At 31.0% G+C, this 22,096-nt stretch overlaps 3 protein-coding genes across 4 annotated transcripts; 2 read left to right on the top strand and 1 right to left on the bottom strand.

Annotated features, from left to right (window-relative positions):
- The first annotated feature begins 3,664 nt into the window (after positions 1 to 3,664).
- LOC124835835 (uncharacterized) lies at positions 3,665 to 4,404 on the top strand. Its single transcript, XM_047310847.2, has one exon. It carries the CDS (start codon positions 3,776 to 3,778, stop codon positions 4,199 to 4,201), a length of 426 nt encoding a protein of 141 aa, XP_047166803.1. The 5' UTR covers positions 3,665 to 3,775; the 3' UTR covers positions 4,202 to 4,404.
- A 1,692-nt stretch (positions 4,405 to 6,096) lies between these two features.
- LOC124835837 (uridine/cytidine kinase UKL1, chloroplastic-like) lies at positions 6,097 to 11,623 on the top strand. Of its 2 annotated transcripts, XM_047310849.2 has the most exons (14): positions 6,097 to 6,330; positions 6,697 to 6,788; positions 6,993 to 7,062; positions 7,145 to 7,263; positions 7,645 to 7,741; positions 8,454 to 8,533; positions 9,186 to 9,380; positions 9,496 to 9,579; positions 9,657 to 9,717; positions 9,877 to 9,937; positions 10,325 to 10,415; positions 10,513 to 10,585; positions 10,926 to 11,008; positions 11,085 to 11,623. In XM_047310849.2, exons 1-14 carry the CDS (start codon positions 6,204 to 6,206, stop codon positions 11,232 to 11,234), a joined length of 1,383 nt encoding a protein of 460 aa, XP_047166805.1. In that variant the 5' UTR covers positions 6,097 to 6,203; the 3' UTR covers positions 11,235 to 11,623. The 2 variants fall into 2 exon arrangements, with proteins under 2 accessions (XP_047166805.1, XP_047166807.1); XM_047310851.2 differs by lacking the exon at positions 6,097 to 6,330 and having other exon boundaries at positions 6,700 to 6,788; positions 6,993 to 7,042; positions 11,085 to 11,621.
- Positions 11,624 to 12,414: 791 nt separating this feature from the next.
- LOC124835830 (oligomeric golgi complex subunit-like protein) lies at positions 12,415 to 18,487 on the bottom strand. Its single transcript, XM_047310839.2, has 12 exons — positions 17,926 to 18,487; positions 17,080 to 17,286; positions 15,351 to 15,687; positions 14,905 to 15,066; positions 14,609 to 14,708; positions 14,308 to 14,523; positions 14,115 to 14,223; positions 13,604 to 13,804; positions 13,380 to 13,484; positions 13,110 to 13,235; positions 12,881 to 13,015; positions 12,415 to 12,710 (listed from the first exon to the last, which is right to left on the bottom strand). The coding sequence occupies exons 1-12, from the start codon at positions 18,379 to 18,381 to the stop codon at positions 12,597 to 12,599; spliced, it is 2,268 nt and encodes a 755-aa protein (XP_047166795.1). The 5' UTR covers positions 18,382 to 18,487; the 3' UTR covers positions 12,415 to 12,596.
- Positions 18,488 to 22,096: the final 3,609 nt, after the last annotated feature.

The following is a 22,096-nucleotide window of genomic DNA, read 5'->3' as shown; positions in this document are numbered from 1 at the left end:
AGTTTCTAGTCTCTACTTTCTTATATTCTAGCTTTAAAAAGAATCTTACAGTGTGCTATAGAATTAATTAATTAGTAATATCAAGACTTCTTTTAGGACCTAAAACAATATACGATTGTATTTCAGCTATAAACACAAATTGTATTTCACTTATAGTTATTAATTTATTATATTGTTTTCAATTCGTTTATTGTTTCAACATATTTTGTACAGAAAAATATATACGGAAGACAAAATAGTTATCTTTTACTGTTTCTTAAGGTGATAACTATATATACAACCAGTGTCTTCATATATTAAGACAGGGATTGTTAAAAAATTTAAAGTTATTCATACAATGATCCTATCATATATTATTATATATACGGATGAAGCTCTGATTTTGAATTACAACATCCATCATATATAGTTGTTTATTGAGCTCTTTAAGCCCTTATTCACTTGAATGAATTTAGGAGAGAGTGATTCAATGAATTTGAGAGGATTTGAAGATAAATTTTTTTATTATTTATTTGAGTGGATTTTGGAGGTAAGTGAGAGTAGATTTGGAAGTAAATTTTTTTAATATATCACATCAATCAAATTCTACATTAATTCTACAACAAAAAAATTTACCTTCAAATCCATTCAATCACTCTTCCTCAAATTCATTCAAGTGAACATGGACTAAATGATTTTCGGCAAGCTAAATGATTTTCGGCAAGTCTTATCTTCTACTTTCTACTCGAGAACTTCTATTAATTTTCTCTAATATAAAACATGAAATGAGTTGTTTAAATGGGTCTGAAAATATATATTTTATCATTTAAAATATGTAAAACATTATTAATATAAGCAACACCATTTCATACATTTAAATGTATAAAAACATATCCTATATTTCAATAATAATAAAAATATTAACCAATGTTTCTTAAAGTTAAACAACTGTGTTTGAAGAACAAAAAAGGTGAATTAGTAAAACAAAACTAGTTACATAACATATGCACAAGAATTATTGAAACTAATTAAGGATTCAGAGTTAAAATATTACGTTAAAAGTTATAAAATATAATAAATATATTATATAGTGTGAGTGTAAAAACCATTGTGTTAAATAATATTTATACCCGCATTTATATTTTATTAAATAATTGTGCGTTGATTTAAACCTATTTAATTAACCAAAAGACACTATTTAATTAATAAATATCTAATTAACTTTTATGATATAAGTTAAATTTTCGCTTGTTGCCTTCTATTTGGTACTTGTAGTTGAAATTGACGGTTAAGTCAACAATGCAAAATTTTCGAGTTCAAAGTAACCGCAGATAAAGTAAAGTCCGCGTTATAAGATGTTTTGATTACACTATTATATTAATCAATTATCAAAGAATAATTTTAAAATTAATATATTATTTAATAGATACTATCATATTAAAATTTCAAAATTGTATTATTATAAAAAGGTTTAGGTTAAAGCTTCAATTTATTGAATACTATAAATAATGTATTAAGATCAAGTTCTTGTTGAAAATAGGTTACTTGATTAAAAAAAATCTAGAAATTTATAGGCTCTCTTATATATTTCTTCATAAAATCTTCATTGATAATGTTTTCAATCCATCCATGTTCCTATGAGAAAATGAATTTAAAGAAGAGTAAATAAATAAATTTGAAAGTAAAATTTATGTTGTTTCTTTAAAAAAAATTAGAAAAAAGTTTATAAAAAAGTTGTAAGTAATTTAACTAATTTAATAAATTAAAATATTATTCTACCTTTGTAATAAAAATTAATATATTATTACTACTATAATTATAATTATTTATTATTATCGTTATTATTTATTATATATATATATAATATATATATATATATATATATATATATATATATATATAATAAATCATTGCTAACACACTCACCATGGTTCTATAATTAATTCTCTCACACTAACATGGATAATATTGTAAAAAATCAATTATCACCCACAATTTCTCTTATTTTAATGAGATGGGATGAAAAAGTTATTCGCAAATTCACTCTCATGTAAATCAGTAAAATTGATTACATTTGATACTCACAAATCTACACCTACAAATTCCTCGACATAGTCTATCATTTTAAAGAAACACACCCTAAACCATTTTTAAAAAACACACCCTAAACCACTTATATATATTATTTTCAATCAATAAAACAATCTTTAATTATATAGAGATTCATATAATACTTTCCAATATTTTATTGTATAACGTCCACATATACAATTCATTTAAGTATAATGATACTTTGACAACATTTTTTTGATAATATTTTAATATCATCTACGTGTCATTCGTTCAAAATTACTCCACAATCAATAATAATAATCATAAACACCAACTTACACCAATAACAGAATGATGAATATATAATATTAAAATGTTATCAAAAAAATGTTATCACAAATATCATTATCCTTCATAAAATTCATGTTTGATTTTCACTTTGTTCAAAACCTCAGTGAGACTAAATGACAATCCTCCTAATAAAGAAACTTTAATAGTATTTAAAATTATTAAATTTTAAATATTAAAATTATTATCATAAACTAATATAATTTTAATTTTAGTAACAACTTATTTTATCATAAAGTTATTTAAATTAATCATAAAAATAAAGTAACCTCTAGAACTTTTCATTCAAACACAATTCAACTCTAATTTAATATTATTACTTTGGTGAAAGAAAGCACTATTGATAAAAATGTTTTCTATTATTAAAAAACCGTTCAAATTAAAAAAAAATAATTGTACCAATAACTTTATAAAATAATATTACATAATTAAACAATAACATCTTTTACTAACTCTATTATGATAAATTAAGTTCCAGTTATAATCTATTTCTACTTGCATAATAGTGTCCTGAATAATCCTGAAAACGTTTTCTATCTGCTCACTTCAGAACGATGCCATCCACACGTTTAAATGCCTCATCTTTAATTCCTTATGTCTATTCTTACACTACTAAAACAAACAACGTTGTTTGTTTTATACGTCACAATTCAATGTGCCAAAAAATAAACGTGACAAATTTTGGCAGCCAAATTTTGTTTGTCCTATGTATTTCTTTTTATGACGTTGACCCAATTTAAACATAAATCATACGTACAACATACTAATATAACATTTCAGAAATCACAAATACTATCATTAATACAATATGTACACGATCCAATAGAAATATGAACACAATTTAAACTTGGGAATTGAAAACGAACAATTGAGATATAAAAAAATAGCCGAAATGAATATTTTGAAAAGGGCTAGAAGGTTTGAAGATGTAATAGACATTTTTATATTGGGTAAGGTGGGTGTATAAAATAAAAATACAAAGAGGGAAAGGATAAGGTTGAAAAAAGGCAGCGTAGCCATCGTGTTATTAGGTTAGCACCAAGCCACCCCACACGCGTCTTGCTCATTCGTGATCTCACAACCCAATTGGCAACATGCAATTCCAATTTTAAAACACGAAAAACATTTTCCAAACATAAAATAAAAATTCACTATTCCTTTGACCGTAACATTAATATTGTTCTCGAACTGTTTGACCTTTGAAGTCTCCTCTTATCTCTCTTTGGCTCCGCGTAAATCAGTAACTGCATATGTAACTGCTGTGTTTTTCTTATTCTTCTTCCGACAGTATAGACAGAGAATAAACGCGCCATTTACTCAACGCGAAGCTTATATATAAACCTCCCAGCAGAACAAACATTTCAAGACAACAACTTTGATAATTGTTTGTTGAGGAATGATGATTAAGGGTGGTGAATACGAGCGGGTGCTGAGGTACTTGGACGAGGACGGTGATGGAAAGATTTCAGCTTGTGAGTTGAGGAACAGAATAGGGATGCTGGGTGGGGAGGTTGGGTTGAGAGAGGCGGAGATGGTGATTGCGGCGATGGATTCTGACGGTGATGGGTTTCTTTGTTTGGAGGATTTGGTGAAGATGATGGAGGGAGTGGAAGAGGAAGAGAAGGTGAATGATTTGAGGGAAGCTTTTGATTTGTACGACAGGGAACGGTGTGGCTTCATCACCCCCAAAGCCTTGAAGAGGATGCTCAAGAAGTTGGGTGAATCCAAGTCCATGGATCAGTGCAGAGCCATGATTGCTCGCTTTGATTTGAATGGAGATGGCATGCTTAGCTTTGAAGAGTTCAGAGTTATGATGAAGTAATCAATGATGATCGGTCTACATTCATCCGAATAGCTCGTTGATTTCTTTGTACATTGTGTCTAATCCTAATTCATTCCATTTTGTTTCTTCATTCATTGATACACACACTGGGTTTGTAAATCGCTTTATGTGGATTAAGATATTGGTTGAGAGAAAAGTACAGGCTACAAAATGTAATTCAATGAATTTTCTTCTTGTGTTAACCATGTGTTTGATTCTTGTAATTCAATAATATTTTTAATTGTTATCCTTGAAAATTCATTATTTTTTATTTTTACGAATGGTTTGAGATAAGACATTGAAATATCTTATTTAGAGGACTCAGTTATTCTGAAAACTGGATCCAAGTTATACTGCTAGTTTTCTCTCTTCTTTGTCCAAACCATATGAAAGGTTATATACCAAAGGCACGCACAGGTATGTTGCATTTGTCCAAAAGCATATGGAGGCTATATGTAAAAGACACGTAGGTGACTTTGGATAATAATATTATAATAATGATAATTATCTGACTTTCTCCTTACACCTGTACCTGTATTTATAAATATTGTAACCAGGTTATCATTAGATATGACTCAATAGTTATAAATAAATGATTTTTATTATTTCTATTAATTTTCATCATTATAATTCTAATTAATTATCCATTAATAATTATTATTATTTAAATTAATTATCAATTAATTATTGTTTCGATGATATTTTTTACTGGATGGTCGACTGTCCAATCTTTAACTAACTGGATGATGATACTATACACGAATATATGTTATTTTTTGTTTGTAATTTGATAAAAGTATATTTAGTCCTTACTTTTTAATACATGATCACTTATATTAAGAACTTATGAAGAATATTATTACTTTGCAAACTTATTGGCATGAAGGGACGAACGAGTTCACAACCAGAAATTACTTTACTTGGTATTTTGAATGTCAACGAGTTGAAATTTGTGAAGAATGGTTATGGCCGATGTTGGGTCAAATGTAAAGGAAAATTAAAAGTTTAGGATTCTTGTGAGATAAGATGGAAAAAGTCATAGATGTATATGATCAAAATCATAAGTGTGGTTTTGCAACAAAATGGAAGATGTAAATGGGTGGCAAAGGAGACAAACCGATATAAGGGAATTATGTTAAACCAAAGTTGAGGTATAAAAAATAAATATAGTTCAAAGTGACCCATTAAGAAATTTCATGATGACTTTTCTAAGGCCACATACATTGAAGGTTGGAGTAAGAAAACAGACTAATTCAATTTTTTTTAATTAATTTATCAACTTTTTCGATTGATTTAGTTGAAAGTCGGTTTTGTAATTTAAATTATTCACTAGATTTCCGATACAACTCACCTATCTGATAAGATTTTCAAAAATATTTTGTAAGGGTGAAAGATCTCAAGCATGTGTTTCAATTTAGGCAATAGAAAAGGAAATAATAGATCAAAATGGTGACAACTGAAAGAGAAGTATAGCCAAATGAATAAAAAGGGTAGAAAATTTAAATAATTTACACATTTCTTATAATTTAAAAATTTAACCTTTATACGTCTAAAATAATCTTTACTTAAAAAAAATTTACCTTTGTAATTATTTTGTAAGAATTTTTTCCTAAAGTTCAAATTTATAAAAGAAAAGATAGAGGAATTTGGATTGTTTTTCAGTGCTGTTCTTCGGTTTCGGTTGTGTTTTCAAAATGTACTGATGGATACTGTGACGTTTTAACAAATAAGTTTAAATTTTAGATTTAAAACTTTATAGATTCAATAATTTAAGTACGACCAATCAATAAAAAAAAAAGAAAATCATTCTTTCAATTTTAAGGAAATTATTATGAAATATGAGTTTGTGCTTTGATGAGAATATGAAAAGAAGAAATATCACCTATAAAAGAGGGACAGAGAGAAAAGCAATAATGGGGTGAAGTTGTTGCGAGCGGTGATAGATGGCGCAAACGCATACGTATATAATAGCGTTAGAAGAGAAAGACGCAGTGGACTCATCATGGAAACCAAACGCATTCCAATGGATATGGTCATAGATGTTGTCTCCGGTGCGCACTTCTCCGGTTGGCAGCCTTCAACGACGTCGTCTTCTTCTCCAACTTCCTCTCATCAGCCCTTCATCATTGGTAACTTTAATATATCTTATTACGTTACACACACACAACACAACCATTCATCTTTTTTCTTCTTACATTCACCGTTTTCTATTTCAATCCGTTTGGTTCACCGGAAAATAAATAAATAGCGTTCACTTTCTTGGAAACCAAACACCATTGCTTTTTTTTTTCTTTTTCAATTTTCTTCTATACTCTGATTGAATTAACATCTTGCTTTATCATATAATTGCTTCTCTTTACCGATGGATTAGATCTTACAGTTGAAAACGAAATTCTGAACGTATAATTTTTCTGCATTTTCACGTCGGGGAGGATCTAATGGCACGTGTTGTTTGTGTGTGCTCTGATTCGATTTGCGTTCTCAACGTGGATCAGGTGTCGCTGGAGGCACTGCATCGGGGAAAACCACTGTGTGCGACATTATCATTCAGCAACTGCAAGATCACAGAGTTGTGCTCGTCTGTCAGGTCTCTGCGATTCTCTGTCTGTAATATTGTGTTGCGACGGTCTTATATTTTGATCGTTGTGGAAGCATGAACTGAATCCTTGGGTTTCTTCTTTGTAATGACAACCGTGTCATTCGCATTATGCTAAATCTGAAACCGAGTAAAAAAGGCTTCATGGTAATTGCTACAAGTAATAACTTGATCGATGATCTGTTATTGTTGTAGGATTCATTCTATCGCGGTTTGACGAATGACGAGTTGAAACGCGTTCATGAGTATAACTTCGATCATCCTAGTATGGTTGCTTGAAACTTAATGGAGATTGTTGAATAAATCTTTTAGAATTCTAATTCTATAGGTTTGTTATGTTTTGGTAGATGCATTTGACACAGAGCAACTAGTAGAAACCCTCGGTCAGCTCAAATCTGGACAGTCGGTTCAGATTCCAATATATGATTTCAAGCTTCATCAGAGATCTACCGACAAATCTCGACAGGTTCCCTTCTTTCTGTCACGTTAAGATAAAGTGAGGTGTTACATGTTAATTATTGAATCTTTTCTTTTATGCCAATATCGAGATTATCTGCAGTTACAGTGCTCCTTGAGAGCCAACGGTCGAAATCATTCCTTCTTAGGCTTGCCTGTGTATCTGTCTAAGCTAAGCATACCTGAAATTGTATTTGTTTTATTCAGGATAAGAAAGGGTGTAATTTTTTAATTCGTACAATTGCTGAATGATTTTAAAGTTTAATACCCTTTCTTCATGATTGGACCTGAGTTAATAGATGATTTCTGATAATTGTGATTGGAGGTGTTGCATTCCAGTAGAATGAAAATTTGGCAGGCTGTTATTGTTAATTTTATTATTGGTTGGCAGGTCAATGGATCTGATGTAATCATTATGGAGGGTATATTGGTTTTTCATGAACAACGTGTCCGCAACATGATGAATATGAAGATATTTGTTGATGCAGGTCTATTGCTCTTACATTTTATTCATCGTTTTAAGTTCTTTTTCCCATCGATTGCTCTTACATGATGAGTTAAGTTTAAATATACAAAATTTTGTTTGTCATAAGGAAAAAAAAAGAGGATGTTTAGAGACAAGGAGAAATTGGTACACACTGTATTTAGTACTTACCTCGATCTAGCATGTATCCATATACTAAGCTTTGTTCAGTCTGAGATACTATGGAGTAACTTCGATTTTACAAAATTTCACTATTGCTCGAATTGATCAAACCTGGTCATAAACCACGAACTATAGGTATAGTGGTCCAGCCTTTCAAGTTCTACCATCGCTTACTCAACAAAAAGTATTCTAGACTAGCTTTTGGATAAATTGAGGTAATATAAATTTCTGTATTATAATTTCTTCAACACCATGAATCTCTCTCTGGATCTATGCATCCTGTCGGGGTTATCTGTTTTCATGTGTATAATAAGGGAGTTGTATTAGACAAACCAATAAGCTTGTTTCATTTGTTTTGGAAGAGCACGATAAATAATTATGATTAAGCATTGGAAATCAGAAGATTATCACTGTGAGGAGAGTTTGCTCTATGTTCTGCTTGTCCATCCATAGTTCTTGATCCTCTCTGGTAGTTTTTTTTTTTTTCTGTTGAAAATGTGGGTGGTTTTATATGGTCTTCTCGTCATACTGATATTGCATTGCATGTCATGCAGATCCAGACGTGAGGCTTGCCCGCAGAATAAAACGTGATACAGTTGAAAGGGGTAGAGATATACAATCGGTACTGGAACAGGCAAGACTTATTATCTTTATTCTTTACAATATATTAACTTCACCCGATTGACAGACGAAGGAACTCGGGAATTAGGATTACCATTTAACAAATGTCAATAGTTTATTTAACCGATATCTTAAAATTGCTGAGGTGATAAAAAAAAAGTTATTTTGATTTCAATCGATGATGAATAAATAAGGCTAACAATGCCTATTCTGAAAACTAAATTATGTGGGAATAAATCGTTGTCTTATACAATGATTCAGTCCCATTAATTGTAAAGGACAGGCTTTTGAGTCAAAATCGGAATGATGTAAGTGACCAACGAATGCTACTTGACGTTGTATTTCTTTTTAAAATGATTTTTCTTTTTTATCCAAAAGGCAAAATAATGTTTTGATAGTCTTGTTCTGGGGTCCTATATCTGTACTAAAGCATGAAAAGGGGCTCGAAACAATGTGCCAATGGTAATAACGTGGTTGGAGGGAAGTAACTTTGAAGTTTGAACTTAACAGATTGAATCTCATTGGTGCTTGCTACCGTTGTATCCTGCATGAAAGACTGTTTGATCCTGTACTCTGAATTTGGTTCTGTTTGGTTTTAACTCTAATTTCTGGACCAATATGTGGAATTTGGTGGCTGATGTTGGAAATATTTGTTGCATTTTCAGTATGCAAAATTTGTTAAGCCTGCCTATGAAGATTTTATTCTTCCATCCAAAAAATATGCTGACATCATAATACCTCGAGGGGGAGAGAATCGTGTAGCAATTGATTTGATTGTTCAACATATCCGCACTAAGCTTGGCCAGCATAACCTCTGCAAAATATATCCGAATTTGAATGTTATACAGTCTACTTTCCAGGTGATTTTCATCTTGCTTCTTCGTCCTCTCTAAACTTTAAAGTTGTCTTTTTGCTTCTTTACCCCAAGGAAATGTCTTATGCTAATTTATTTCTAATTTTGAAGTTTTCTTACAGACTAGAGGCATGCACACTCTTATTCGTGATAGGGACATATCAAAGCATGATTTCATTTTTTATTCAGATCGGCTAATTCGATTGGTAGGCAATGACAATGAGCTTTATACAGGATTTACATCCGCTCTTAACAACTAATCTTAATATCACCGACTTCACAGGTAGTGGAACATGGTCTTGGTTACTTGCCGTTTACAGAGAAACAAGTAATCACTCCTACAGGTCTGTCTAAAGAAGTAATATCATTATTCATGATAGAATGTGTTATTAAATAACAACTTTGTTTGAATAATGCGGTAAACTGCTTAGTATTGCTACCGTCCTCACCTCAACATTTTCATGCTGATTGTAAATACAAATTGTTATTGTTATTTCTTTCAGGCTCAATTTATACTGGAGTTGATTTTTGTAAGAAATTGTGCGGAGTATCCATTATTCGAAGGTATCTTTCCCTGTTAAAGAGATTTTGTCACTAGTAATTCTTCGTATACTGGTTGTCCATATTTTTCATTTCTAAAACTGGTTGTATTAAAATGTTCTTAATCTTATAGTAAAGTTGGAAAGCAAATTCGTTAAAATTTTATTTTCTAAGATACCATTGTCCTGTGCTAAATTTTAATTTCAAGTTCAACATAATTTGATCCGATAAAAAGTTTACTCAGTCTGGAAGCCCATCCTGATCTGTGATGATGTAGAGTGCATATCTATGATGCGAATTTGACGCTGGATTGTTTCTATATTTTGTTAATAGTACAGTCATTTATTTAAAAAATAAAAATTTCAGTAATTGTGTAACTCTATAACGTAGATTTCCTTTAAAATGTTTCAGTGGCGAGAGTATGGAAAATGCCTTTCGTGCTTGCTGTAAAGGAATAAAGATTGGAAAAATTCTCATTCATCGCGATGGTGATGAAACCCAGGTATTAACTTTCCTATCTGACTCCAATATGTTAGATTTCTTTTTAAGATGATAGAATCTGCACATCCTAATTGTTGCAATGTTTTCCACTCCATTAGCTTATTTATGAGAAGCTTCCTAAAGATATTTCGGAGAGACATGTTCTTCTCATGGACCCAGTACTCGGTACAGGTGAGTTGTTATCATTTTGCATGCATCCTCTTCGTTCTTCGTTTGTACATAAAACTTTTTAATGCTGAAAATTATTCATTTATTTAAATTTTTCCCTATAAGATTTGTTATCTCTTATTGTGTTGTACAAACAATTGGTCCGGTACATACGGCAAAGATCGTGGAAGATTAGCATCTTCTACCAGATGGCAGAACACAATTTTAGTTTCACAATAGACACCATTAATTTACGAAGCTTCGGCCAACCGAATTCTTCATTCACATATTTTATTTTTCTGTTGATTTATGAATGACACCGCGACTCAGTATGTTGGCAATAAGCACTTGAATGATAATCTAGGTAACACTGCCAGCGAAGCAGTCGAGCTTCTCATAAAGAAGGGAGTTCCAGAGTCCCAGATAATATTCCTTAACCTCATTTCTGTAAGTAGTCAATTCAGTAGCACTAAGACCCTTCGATGAATACTACTAGTACAGTGAATTTCAAAAATCATTTCAGGCTCCTGAGGGCATACAATGTATTTGTAAACGTTTTCCGCATCTCAAAATTGTCACATCGGAGATCGAAGAAGGATTAAATGACCAGCTCCAGGTCATACCAGGGTTGGGTGAATTTGGAGACCGTTACTTTGGTACGGACGACTCATAGCATGAAAGCAGATAAAAATTATCACGACAGAAAAAATACAGGACAGATGTCGTAGTTCAGTGACACCCTAAGAGAGAAGAAGTTTGACTTAATTGACCATCTCGAACCAGATTAGGGTCGGGGCAAAGCTTCATGTTTGCGACTGAGCTTCGCTTCGCTTCCATTATCCTTTGTTCACACCAGCTAAAAAGGATCCAGACATAACTGGTTTTGGGTTCTCGTGTCTCATGTATTTTTTGTAATTTCTTTTCAAATTAATCAGCTTGGATCAACTCAGAGTTGATGGTTTTTTTATATATTTGTACAAATAATTGTGTATAATGTTGATTTGATAATATAATCATGAATAATCACCAACGTATAATGATATTGAAATTACTTAAAATAAAAATAAAAATTAAACCTTTTGTACCTGCGTTCTAAACTACCACAGAGGATGAAAAAAGGAGATACAATAAAATCTACTACGGCCTGAAAAAGAACTTCACTCAAACTTAAAATACCACACATGGTTCTATGTTACCCGAAAACTGGCCATTTTTTAATTATTACTGCAGCTTTCTATCTAAATTGATTCCGATGTCCTCACAATTTGTTTGATCTAACATAAAAAATGGATATAAGATGAACCTATTAAAATTATGGTGACACTCAATTTATTCATTCTGGCTTTTTGTATGTTACCTCTCCAACTACATAGAAATGCAAAATTTAACTACATTTTATTAGAAAGGAAATGAACAGATGAAAATATGAAAACAAATGAAAAATATAATAAACAAAGACTGATCACTTTAATAAAAAAAGAAGACAGAAATAGAAAAAAGAAATGCAATGATACATCAATTACTTTCTATATCTTTTTAAACAGTGGATTATTATAATGGAAATCGATTTATGAACAAAACAACAAACTGTTTTTTTCCAGCACTGAAAGTGAACTATTTTTTTGTGAGAAACATTATTACTCTTTGTTTCTGCGAAAACTGTACCCCTACAATTTTCCCTCTTTCAAATATAACCCATTTTCTATTTATCAACCTATTTCTTCTCCCTAATCTCTATGTTACCACAACTTCTCCACAAACAAATGAAGCATATTCAATCAGCCAGACCATCAAAAACCGTTGCCATAAGTTTTGCACAAAAAGCTATTAAAAAGAATGATGATAAGTAAACATGCAACAAAGAAACATCTGAGATGACATTTACGGACAATATACTTTTTTCTTCCATATTAAGAATCGTGATAACCTGTGATTAATGCGTATCTGGATTTCACAAGTAAAATTACAAAAAATAAACTCTTGACCCAAAAAGAAAACAATCTACAAGCCACATTAAATCCACTGGAGCAAACTCTTATAGATTAATTGTGTTTTGCCTATCTGCAGGAGCCACACATTGCCACAATGACCGGTAGGATGCAATATTGACTGCTTCAACCCCAAGTGCAGAGAGGTTACGGGCATACTCCTGGTGATAATTTGCAAGAGGACACTCAAAAGTTACTAAATGAAATCAGTCAAGAATTAGCTGGACACTCAAAAACTCATTAACAAGCCATGAGAGTTATGAGTTGTATATCTAAGAATGAGAAGATCACACTGGTAAAGATAATAAATAACAAGTATCATGCCACCAACCTGGATATCAAGGAACAACTGCATACAGATTTTATCAGTGTCAGACACATTATTATCTGAGATATCTGAACTTGCTCCAGCTCGTCTTTGTGCACTCTGCCTAATTTTCTGAAGCGAAGACTCTGTCTTTCTTGCCTACTCATGATAACAGTTTTTTAAAAAACAATTTTTAACACAGAATCCAACAGATCCAAAATTTCCAACAGTGAAATTCGGATTGGGCACTTACCACACTAACAAGGTCGGCAGCTAATTCATAATAACGGTCCGTAATCTCCGTTGCAGCATAATGGAGTATTTCACTCCTAGTGTCACTAGCCAAATATCTTGTAGCTCTTTCCCCATCCAAAAAAGCCTGGGATGTATAGGGGCATGCCATCAATATATATTAATGCTTTCAGGTGTAATACATGCACTCCCATCCAAAATTAAAAAACATTTCTTAAAAATTACTCTCATGAGAAGAAGGAAAGCATGTGAAAATAATACTTAACCATACCTTAAGGGGACGCAATACCCCTGAAACATATGGTGAATGCCTCACAGGTAGAGGTTTATTAGTCATCCTATACGTTGCTGTTATACCCTTCATTTGTCTCAAGTCCTTAATAAATATTTGAACAAGACAAAGAAATGAATAAATTAAATATTATATAGTAATATACACCCTCATATCTGGATAATGCAACCACTTCAAAGAATAAACATCGATTATAAACCTACCTCAACTGACTTTTCCACTAGTGACTCCACCACTGCTTTGATGACTAAAGGTTCTATAGATTTTAATGATTGACCACCCAGTAAAATGCTCTGCTTTATTGATTCCAGAACATCAGGGGAGCATGAAGACAAAAGCTGAAGCACGTGCTGTAGGTAATCACCACGAACCTGCTCCTCCAAATATCTTATATCATGAATAACCTACAAATGATTTAGCATCTGTTACATTTCAGGCAAAGTACAACCAATATCTTCACATAGCATATTGCATATATGGAAACAATCCATGTATCCATAATGTTAATTCATCATAGCCATTGTCAATTTTTTTACCAATTCCTTGTATGGAACTTCAGAAAAAGTCTGGTAGAGGACTTGTGCAAAATTTTGCGGATGTATGGGTATAGAATATTTGAAGCAATGAACCCAGTTTTTACAGTGCATACAGAATGCAGGTTAAATTATTGAACAACGGCTTGACACAAAAATAAAGTGAAGGCACGATACATACAAAAATGAAGTCATCTATGACAGCTGAAACAGCCCATTCACACCCAGGACTAGTGCTTGTGTTGTGGTTTTTCCGTGCAGTCAGTCCAGATGAGAGCCAACTTGAGTACCTGTATGCTCAAAGAGAAGTTGGTTTTTGTCCTTTCAGCACCCAAAAAACAACACAAATTCCTAACATCCCAGATTTAACTGACCTCGAAAGAAGCTGCAAGGATAGCCGAAGGAATCTGTCAGAACAAGAAAGGACAAGAACATCTTCTCTCCAGCATGATCTCAAACTCTCTAACAGAGTAACACTTTGCTTTAATGTTAAACCTTGGTAATTTTTTTCACCAGCATCTGAATTTTGAACAGGGACAAGACTAGATGTTGTAAGCATAGAATCTAGAGACCCTGCTATTTCCTGAAACCTGTGGCAATTGCAGATATGATTTCCATGTTACAGAGAAAAACATGCATTCTTAAGTTATGAACATCTTAAAACAGCATAGGCACCTCAAAGAGAAATATACTCCAATATTCCATTGCTTCATGAATTCAATATATATTGCTTCAGATCGAAATTTGGCAACAGCAGATCTTGATGGACAGTAGCCTTGCATAAAATTAAATGTTATAATCTTAGTGAATGTATACTTCTAAAGCCATGTATGAATAATACAATTTAGCAAATGTACACTATAGATAAAATATTAAATCAACGAGGTTGTTTAAAACTTGAAGTGCATGTTTTCTTTGTTCATTTTTTTTTTCTCAAGGCATAAAAGATATGAGGACGATATGACAACTACCTTCTAGATAAGCCAAGAAATCTAAGCTTGATTTGTAATTTTTCAAGAACTCTGTCGGTCTTCCGGGAGAAAATGCACCTGGTTTTCCCTTCTGAATCGCAGAGAGAACCTCCTTAAGGATTGAATTAGCTAAGAAATCGAAGACATGCAAACCTGAATTTTCTGCACCAGAAACCAAGCTTCAGATATGTAAAACATAAGCAAAACCACAGCATGACCACACACAGATGATCTACCTAACAATACATATAGATGATTAAAAAGTTCAAGTTTTCAGGATGAAGAAGGACAAATGAATGCCTCAGCAAGGATTGACAAGGTCCAAGAAATTATTCCAGTTATGACAGCGCAAGGCTCATAAGGATAACTGAAGAAATGTAATGACCAAAAAGGTCCAACTTGTTCTTGGAAAGTAAAGTAGCAAGAAAAAAAGTCAAACAACATACCAGCTGAAGAAATGTCCAATAAAAATTTACAATCTTTATCAATGCATTCCTTAATTAGTTGATAATCATTTTCAAGACCATCCCCAGATGACCCAGCCACCACAGCTGATGATCCATGTGGAATTATCTTTTGTATCAATGGAGCCACAACAGTAATTCGAAAGATTTCTTCTGCATTCTTGGTGTTATCTATAGCAGCATATGCACGTAAGCAATTGTAAATTGCAGTTGCATCCCTGTGCTCCAAACCATTTACAAAGCAATGTCCCAAGCTTGCATCTACTGTTAGGCTTGCATTTTGAATCCTCTTCTCCATATTCTCAATAAAAGGAAGGTTCTGTACTGGCATAATAGAGAAAAAGAGATGAGCACAGAATGTATCAAGGCCTCGAACAAAAGGTTTATTTTACAATGAATCACAAAATTCAGAACACTAGTAAAAGACAGAAAATTAAAATGATTAAATACATAATCATCCATAAACCCTCCACAAAACTTCAAGGGCACAAGTCCATCTATTGTTATAAAATGAACAAAAACATCAATTTTTCTTTCTATCTACCACACATTTGACAAAACTCAAGGCTATTAACTAATGCAAGACCCACTAATGTGATTTTTAAACCAAATTTTATTTTAAAAATATCACTTTACTATTTATCAGAAAATTCACGCTTCAAATCTTATGATTCAATACATTTTGGCCATCTACCGATTTATATCTAAAGATAAATTGTAATTGACTTTGTATCTTACTATACATGAATGAATCTATGTAACTCATATCACCGAAACAATTTAGTCATTTGTAGGCTTTTACTTTTTCTCCAATTCTTACTTAAAACAAAAATCATGTGAGTTTAAATTTTTAAAATGAAAAGGAATTTGAAAGAACACTTGTGATCTTGTCCTATTTGATTATTCTACCTTTATTTGTCTCTCACACTCAACGTATGTACTCCATTAAACTATTTAATTATTTCATTTTAATTTTCCTAAAATAAAGAACTCAAGCTTAGATGCAACTAATACTTTTGTTTTGTATGACTTCAGCTAAAGTTGTCATGTGTGTGTGTCTCTCTATCTATCTATCTCTCTCTCTCTCTCTCTCTCTCTCTCTCTCTCTCTCTCTCTCTCTCTATATATATATATATATATATATATATATATATATATATAGACACACACACACACGCACTTGCACTTTAAGCTATTTAAATTCAACACTATATATCATGTGAAGTAATTTTCATTGTACCTAAATCTTATCTATTTGATACAAGTTTACGATTCATGATTCAAAAAGTCGCTAGGTGATTCAAAATTTGAATCTTGATTCAATAACCTTGCTTTACAAACTTAAACTACCTTGTCTACACAAAATTTAAGCACAAACTATCACGCAAACCTCGAGACAAATGCTCAAAAACGGATTTTGCATTATTTTCAGTGATGCATCAAATTCTAGAATACTTTATGTTGACAAGAAAGAGATTCCCTTTTTGCTCTTTCAGAATGGCAATAGGTAATATGTATAAGTTAACAATGAGAAATAACAACCAGCACACACAAAAATGGTATATTGCAGGCTTCTTACCAAGCCTCTGCATCAAATTCCAATTCCATTCCCAACTAAATTTTACTACAAATGATTCCAATTGCCATTAAAAGTATCAACCCACAAACACACATAACAATCAATAAAAGTGGAAAAAAATTTAAAACAAACCTTTGCATGTGTGACATAGAACTTTAGTCTGTTCATCTCACTGGCAATTCTTTCCAACAGCATGCTTTGAGTCTCTCTGATACTTGTCTCATTCTCAACCTGTTGCACAGAAACTCCATTGCTCAAGTAAGTCCTCTCTGACAAATTTACATCTCCATTTGACCAATCCGTGGGTACACTAGGCAGCTCTTTTATTAGCTTCTCAACCTGCAATCAACAAATTTATCACATACAAATTATACAATATCAAATAATTTTTGTCTCAATCCCAACATTCCAAAAACCAGTATAGAACACAATCAAAACAAACACCACTTATCAAATGCAACGTACGTATGATTAGTGTACCCTTCTCTAGAAACCTCCATAGTGGTGATTAACAACCAATCCAAACCTAACAATGAAATTGACACTAGAGACCCTTGCTCACACTAAAGGGTTAACAAAGAATGGCATAATGATCATCCTACTCAATCAAATATTTACAGTTAGGATTTTTATCTTAAGATAATCCTACAAAATCAACTTGTAAGATGGAATTTGAAGCTCACTCAATATCATATGTTATTGAAGAACCTGCAACACACATCTCTCTCGTCAAACACAAGACATCTCAGGCGTAAACATTTTAGAACTAAACATCTACATATGATCAGATAATACTCAGATAACTAGTGATCCAATAGGTCAATCAAACACCACCTCACCGACATACTCCTTTTTATATCTAATAAATACATCGCAAGAAAACTAAGAGTGAGATCACACTAGGTTCATCCTGAAAAACTTCCATCAAGAGCAGAATAAATGCCTTCAGGAGATCTTGCACCAAAATTACGATGCTACCTTAGAGACGACGTGAAACGTGTCGAGGAGAAGCTCCAACGTCTCTCTAGCGGAGGCCGTCTCCAGTCTTTGGTTCAAGCGGTTCTTAATGGAAAGCAGCGAAACCTCAACGGATCCTCTGAACTGCTCGATCTTCTCCCGGAGCTCGACCAGCGGGGCCCGCATTCGCACCACAACTGCGTCAACGTCCACTAACTTGGTGCTGAGATTGACGAAATCAGCGTAGTCACGGTTAATAAGGTCAATTAGTTCGTGGTTGAGGGAAGAGAGGTAGTTGTTGAGCTCGGAGCGGAGCGTGTCGAAGGGGACGAAAGTGCGAAGCTCCGAAATGTAGGATTCGGAATCGAAGTCTGGGGAGAGGAATGACGCCGGTTTGAACCACAGCGGATGGGTGTCCAGGGGATCGGAAAAGAGGTCCGTGGCGGATCTTGGTGGTGCCAGGATCGGATCCGCCATTATGATTCCCTTCCGTTTGATTGTTGTTGTGTGGTTGGCTGAAATTTGGTATCAGCAAACCGCAACTATGCCTACCAGAGTGTCCCTCTTCTCTTTCTAATCAAAAACTCCTTCGCAATTTTTCCATTTATACATTTTTATATTATTATTACCATCTATTATCTGATATATTTTTTATTTCTACTTTTTATTTATTTTGTAATTATAATTTATTGTTTTAGAATAATATACTTTTACTATAAGTATTTATTTATTTATATATATATAAACACATGGGTTTGCTAATTTGTCATTATTTTTTTTAGTTGGTACATTTTAGTAACTACTAATGTGTACTGAATTTTAGTAGACAAAAATATTTTTCCTTCTCAACTAAAAAAATGAGAAACTCTCAAATTCTCAGTCACCTCCCTCATTCCTCTCAATCTTTTCTCTTTCATCTCTCTCACTTCAACGTTTTTCTTATACTGTAGTCCCAATAAAAAAAAATCAGAAATGTTCATCTAACCCTAATTCACCTTCCTCACTTATCATATTTGTTTCTCTCTTAACTCCATACTCTCTTCCACACAGAGCAACCTGTGGCAATTTGTTGCTCTTGCTTGGTTCATTTGTTTTTCAATTTAATAACAAAATAATTGATGATGTTGATGTTAATTTTTTATTGGAGGATTATTTTTTTTAGTCTTGAAAATGAAAATTATTCAAATACACTTTAAAACTTATAACCCATACAATATATGTATGAGAGTATTTTTATCTACTAAAATACGGTATACATTGCTAAAATGTACGACTGAAGAAGAGCGTACACAAATTAACAAACCCATATATATATATATATATATATATATATATATATATATATATATATATATATATATATATATATATATATATATATATATATTTTACGTGGACACAAAAAGAAAACTGAAGACAAATTTCACATTCTCAACAAGTCAAAAAATAAACCAAAATATAATTTTCCTTTTTACCAATTTGAATAAACATCAAATAATTTGTTCTCATATTTGATTTGTTCGGTGTTTTTTTAAATTTTTTTTATGTATTTTATATCTTTTTTTCTCTGGTTTTGCTTTTAGGTTGCTTTCACTCCTTTATTTTGAACTATAGGATTCAATTAATATTTTGATTTATTTTAATAATTTTCAAGATATTCATAGAGTTTACAATAAATCAATTTACAATAAACTATCTAAATTTATGTTTATTAGGATAATATCCACTTACTATTATAGATATTATTTAGGATATGATATTATTATGTTATTATTAATTACATTCTTATTATATGTTAGGTAAATATTATTCTAATACTTTTGAAGCAAGGTTCATCAACCAAAATCTAAAATAATGATTTTGTCATCTCTTGTCTATGTTTCATAAAACATTGCAATTGTTGAAGAAGGACTTTCTTTTTACTTTTCTTAGCTTTGTTCTTACTTTTCCTTTTTTATTAAAAAAAAATCAAATCATCTGTAGAATACAACATTCACATTACATCTCACATTTAAATTAAATATCATTAAATGATAAATGTAATACAAAAAGAATTAACCAAATTAAATAACCTGTGTCAAAAGTCATGCGTCAAACAATCAACAAACATCAAAATTATTTTCTACAATTTTTTATTTATTTTTCAAATTAAACTGCATCTTTCACTTAATTCCAAATAATATGTTTTTACAAAGATTATCTCGAAGGAAGAATGTAATAAAAAAATAATTAGCTCATAGCATATGTCAAAGTTACCACATTTCAATTAAAAAGCATAATTTTCTTGTCAAAATAGAAAATACACAAACATACTAAACAAGAATGCAAAAATATATTTTTTAAATTTATCTCTCGTTTGAGATTTATTTAAGAATTATATATATTTAACAGAGAACAAAATAGAAAAATGAAAACATTTGTATGAGAAAAACAAAAAATGAAAATTGAATCTATACGTGCAAAAAATGAAACTTTACAACTATGTCGACGCATTATTTACAAGATATCTACATATATTAGAACTACCAAATGTTACCAAAACTTATTTATCACATTGTTATTTAATTAGGCTATTATTTGAATTAAGTGATAAAAGTAAGAGGAAATGAGAAAGAGAAAAAAAATGTGAAAACTAAAATCCTTTGTTAAAATTAAAAAGAAAATCTTAATATTATAAGGATTTAGTAAATTTTGTGAAATAGTTAGCCACGCTCAATCAATTAGGAACTATATATGATAATTGGCATAAGTTAAAAGAAAAAAGATAATTATCATGTGCATAATTTATTACATATTCTATGTATAATTATGCATGTTACAAAACATAATCCATTATGTAGCTATAAAAAATCAACATATACATATTTTTTGTTAACGAAGAGTCACGGTTAATGAATTGTAATAACTAATATTAATCTTCAAATCAAAAGCAAATAAAAATAGTTAAATTAATCCATTTAGTATGAGTATCAACCATCTATATACTAATTATTTAATAAACTAATTATAGGAATTAATAATATACATAAAATATTAATCTTATATTAGTAAGAAAAAAAGTAAAGACAAAACTTCATGCTCAAACATAATATATTAATAAATAGATTTAATTAATAATTTAGTTTTTATATTTAAATATTTGATTAATTTTAATTCTTATATTCATTTAAATTATATTTTGATAGTCTTTGAAAGTATTGCATATTAAAATTTAGATATGTTATATATCAAAGTTTACGTTATTTTTCATCTTGAAATCTTTTTATGTTGACACATGACATCTTTAAAGTAAAAGATGTTCTAAAGATTTTAACTTATCATTTCTCATAGAATTAATGCTAATTCAATAGAAATGCTAATTGAGTTTTGTTTGAAAAATAGAAACAATAAAAAAATAAAAAAATAAAAAAAAAATAAAATATCTCAATATAAGTAATAAATTATTAATTAAGCCTAAAAATTATTATGTTTACTTCAAATATATATTCATAATTAGTAAATATTTAATTAATCCTTTTAAAATTCTCCTGCCGGTCTATAAATATTACTTCATATTTGATTATATCAAGCACAACAACTTTAGTGAAATGAGGGGTGTGTTTCCTTAACCCTCTACAGGTTCAAAATCACTTGCAAGGTTTTTGTTTTTCACAAGGACATGTTAATATTTATGGTTTTCCTTGTCATGTTATCACACACCATTAAAATTAACCACATACAATTTTTGAAAGATGCGTGTTTCTTTGAGCATGTTAAAGTGAAGTGTTCCAAAATGCAAGTAATGTGAATACTACAAGGGAGGGGCATGCCATTGCACCTTTTTATTAATTTGAATATTTTGTTTCATGGTACAAAACATGAAAATGCCTTTCGACATAAGTTGTGCATAACTGTTGTCTCAAAGACTCAATATATGAATATAGACATAATGCAATATATATATATATATATATATATATATGGATTAAATGTTTGTAGTTGCTGAAATTCAACATAACATTGAAATTCATTATCATATTATGATATATTTTTATTTTTAAATTTTAAAAATAAATAAATATAGTTTTCTCAAATTAGTGAAATGCATTATCATAATATATTTTTATTTTTAAATTTTAAAAATAAATAAATATAATTTTCTTAATTTAATAAATATTACATATATTTAACGTGTTAAACAGTATTCTAAAAT

The sequence above is a fragment of the Vigna umbellata genome, chromosome 1 (assembly GCF_029865625.1).
Source record: "Vigna umbellata cultivar VRB3 chromosome 1, Vumbellata_1.0, whole genome shotgun sequence".
Taxonomy (NCBI): Eukaryota; Viridiplantae; Streptophyta; class Magnoliopsida; order Fabales; family Fabaceae; genus Vigna; species Vigna umbellata.
The sequence above is the reverse complement of the archived record's forward strand: the minus strand, read 5'-3'. Positions and strand labels throughout refer to the sequence as shown.

Coding starts and splice junctions, on each gene's coding strand:
- LOC124835830 (XM_047310839.2), bottom strand. CDS start 18,381: ATGGCGGATCCGATCCTGGCACCACCAAGATCCGCCACGGACCTCTTT. Junction 15,067..15,350: donor ATTGGACATTTCTTCAGCTG/GTATGTTGTTTG, acceptor TTTCTGGTGCAG/AAAATTCAGGTTTGCATGTC. Junction 13,485..13,603: donor TAGTGGAAAAGTCAGTTGAG/GTAGGTTTATAA, acceptor ATATTTATTAAG/GACTTGAGACAAATGAAGGG.
- LOC124835837 (XM_047310849.2), top strand. CDS start 6,204: ATGGAAACCAAACGCATTCCAATGGATATGGTCATAGATGTTGTCTCC. Junction 7,063..7,144: donor GTATAACTTCGATCATCCTA/GTATGGTTGCTT, acceptor ATGTTTTGGTAG/ATGCATTTGACACAGAGCAA. Junction 11,009..11,084: donor TATTCCTTAACCTCATTTCT/GTAAGTAGTCAA, acceptor AAATCATTTCAG/GCTCCTGAGGGCATACAATG.
- LOC124835835 (XM_047310847.2), top strand. CDS start 3,776: ATGATGATTAAGGGTGGTGAATACGAGCGGGTGCTGAGGTACTTGGAC.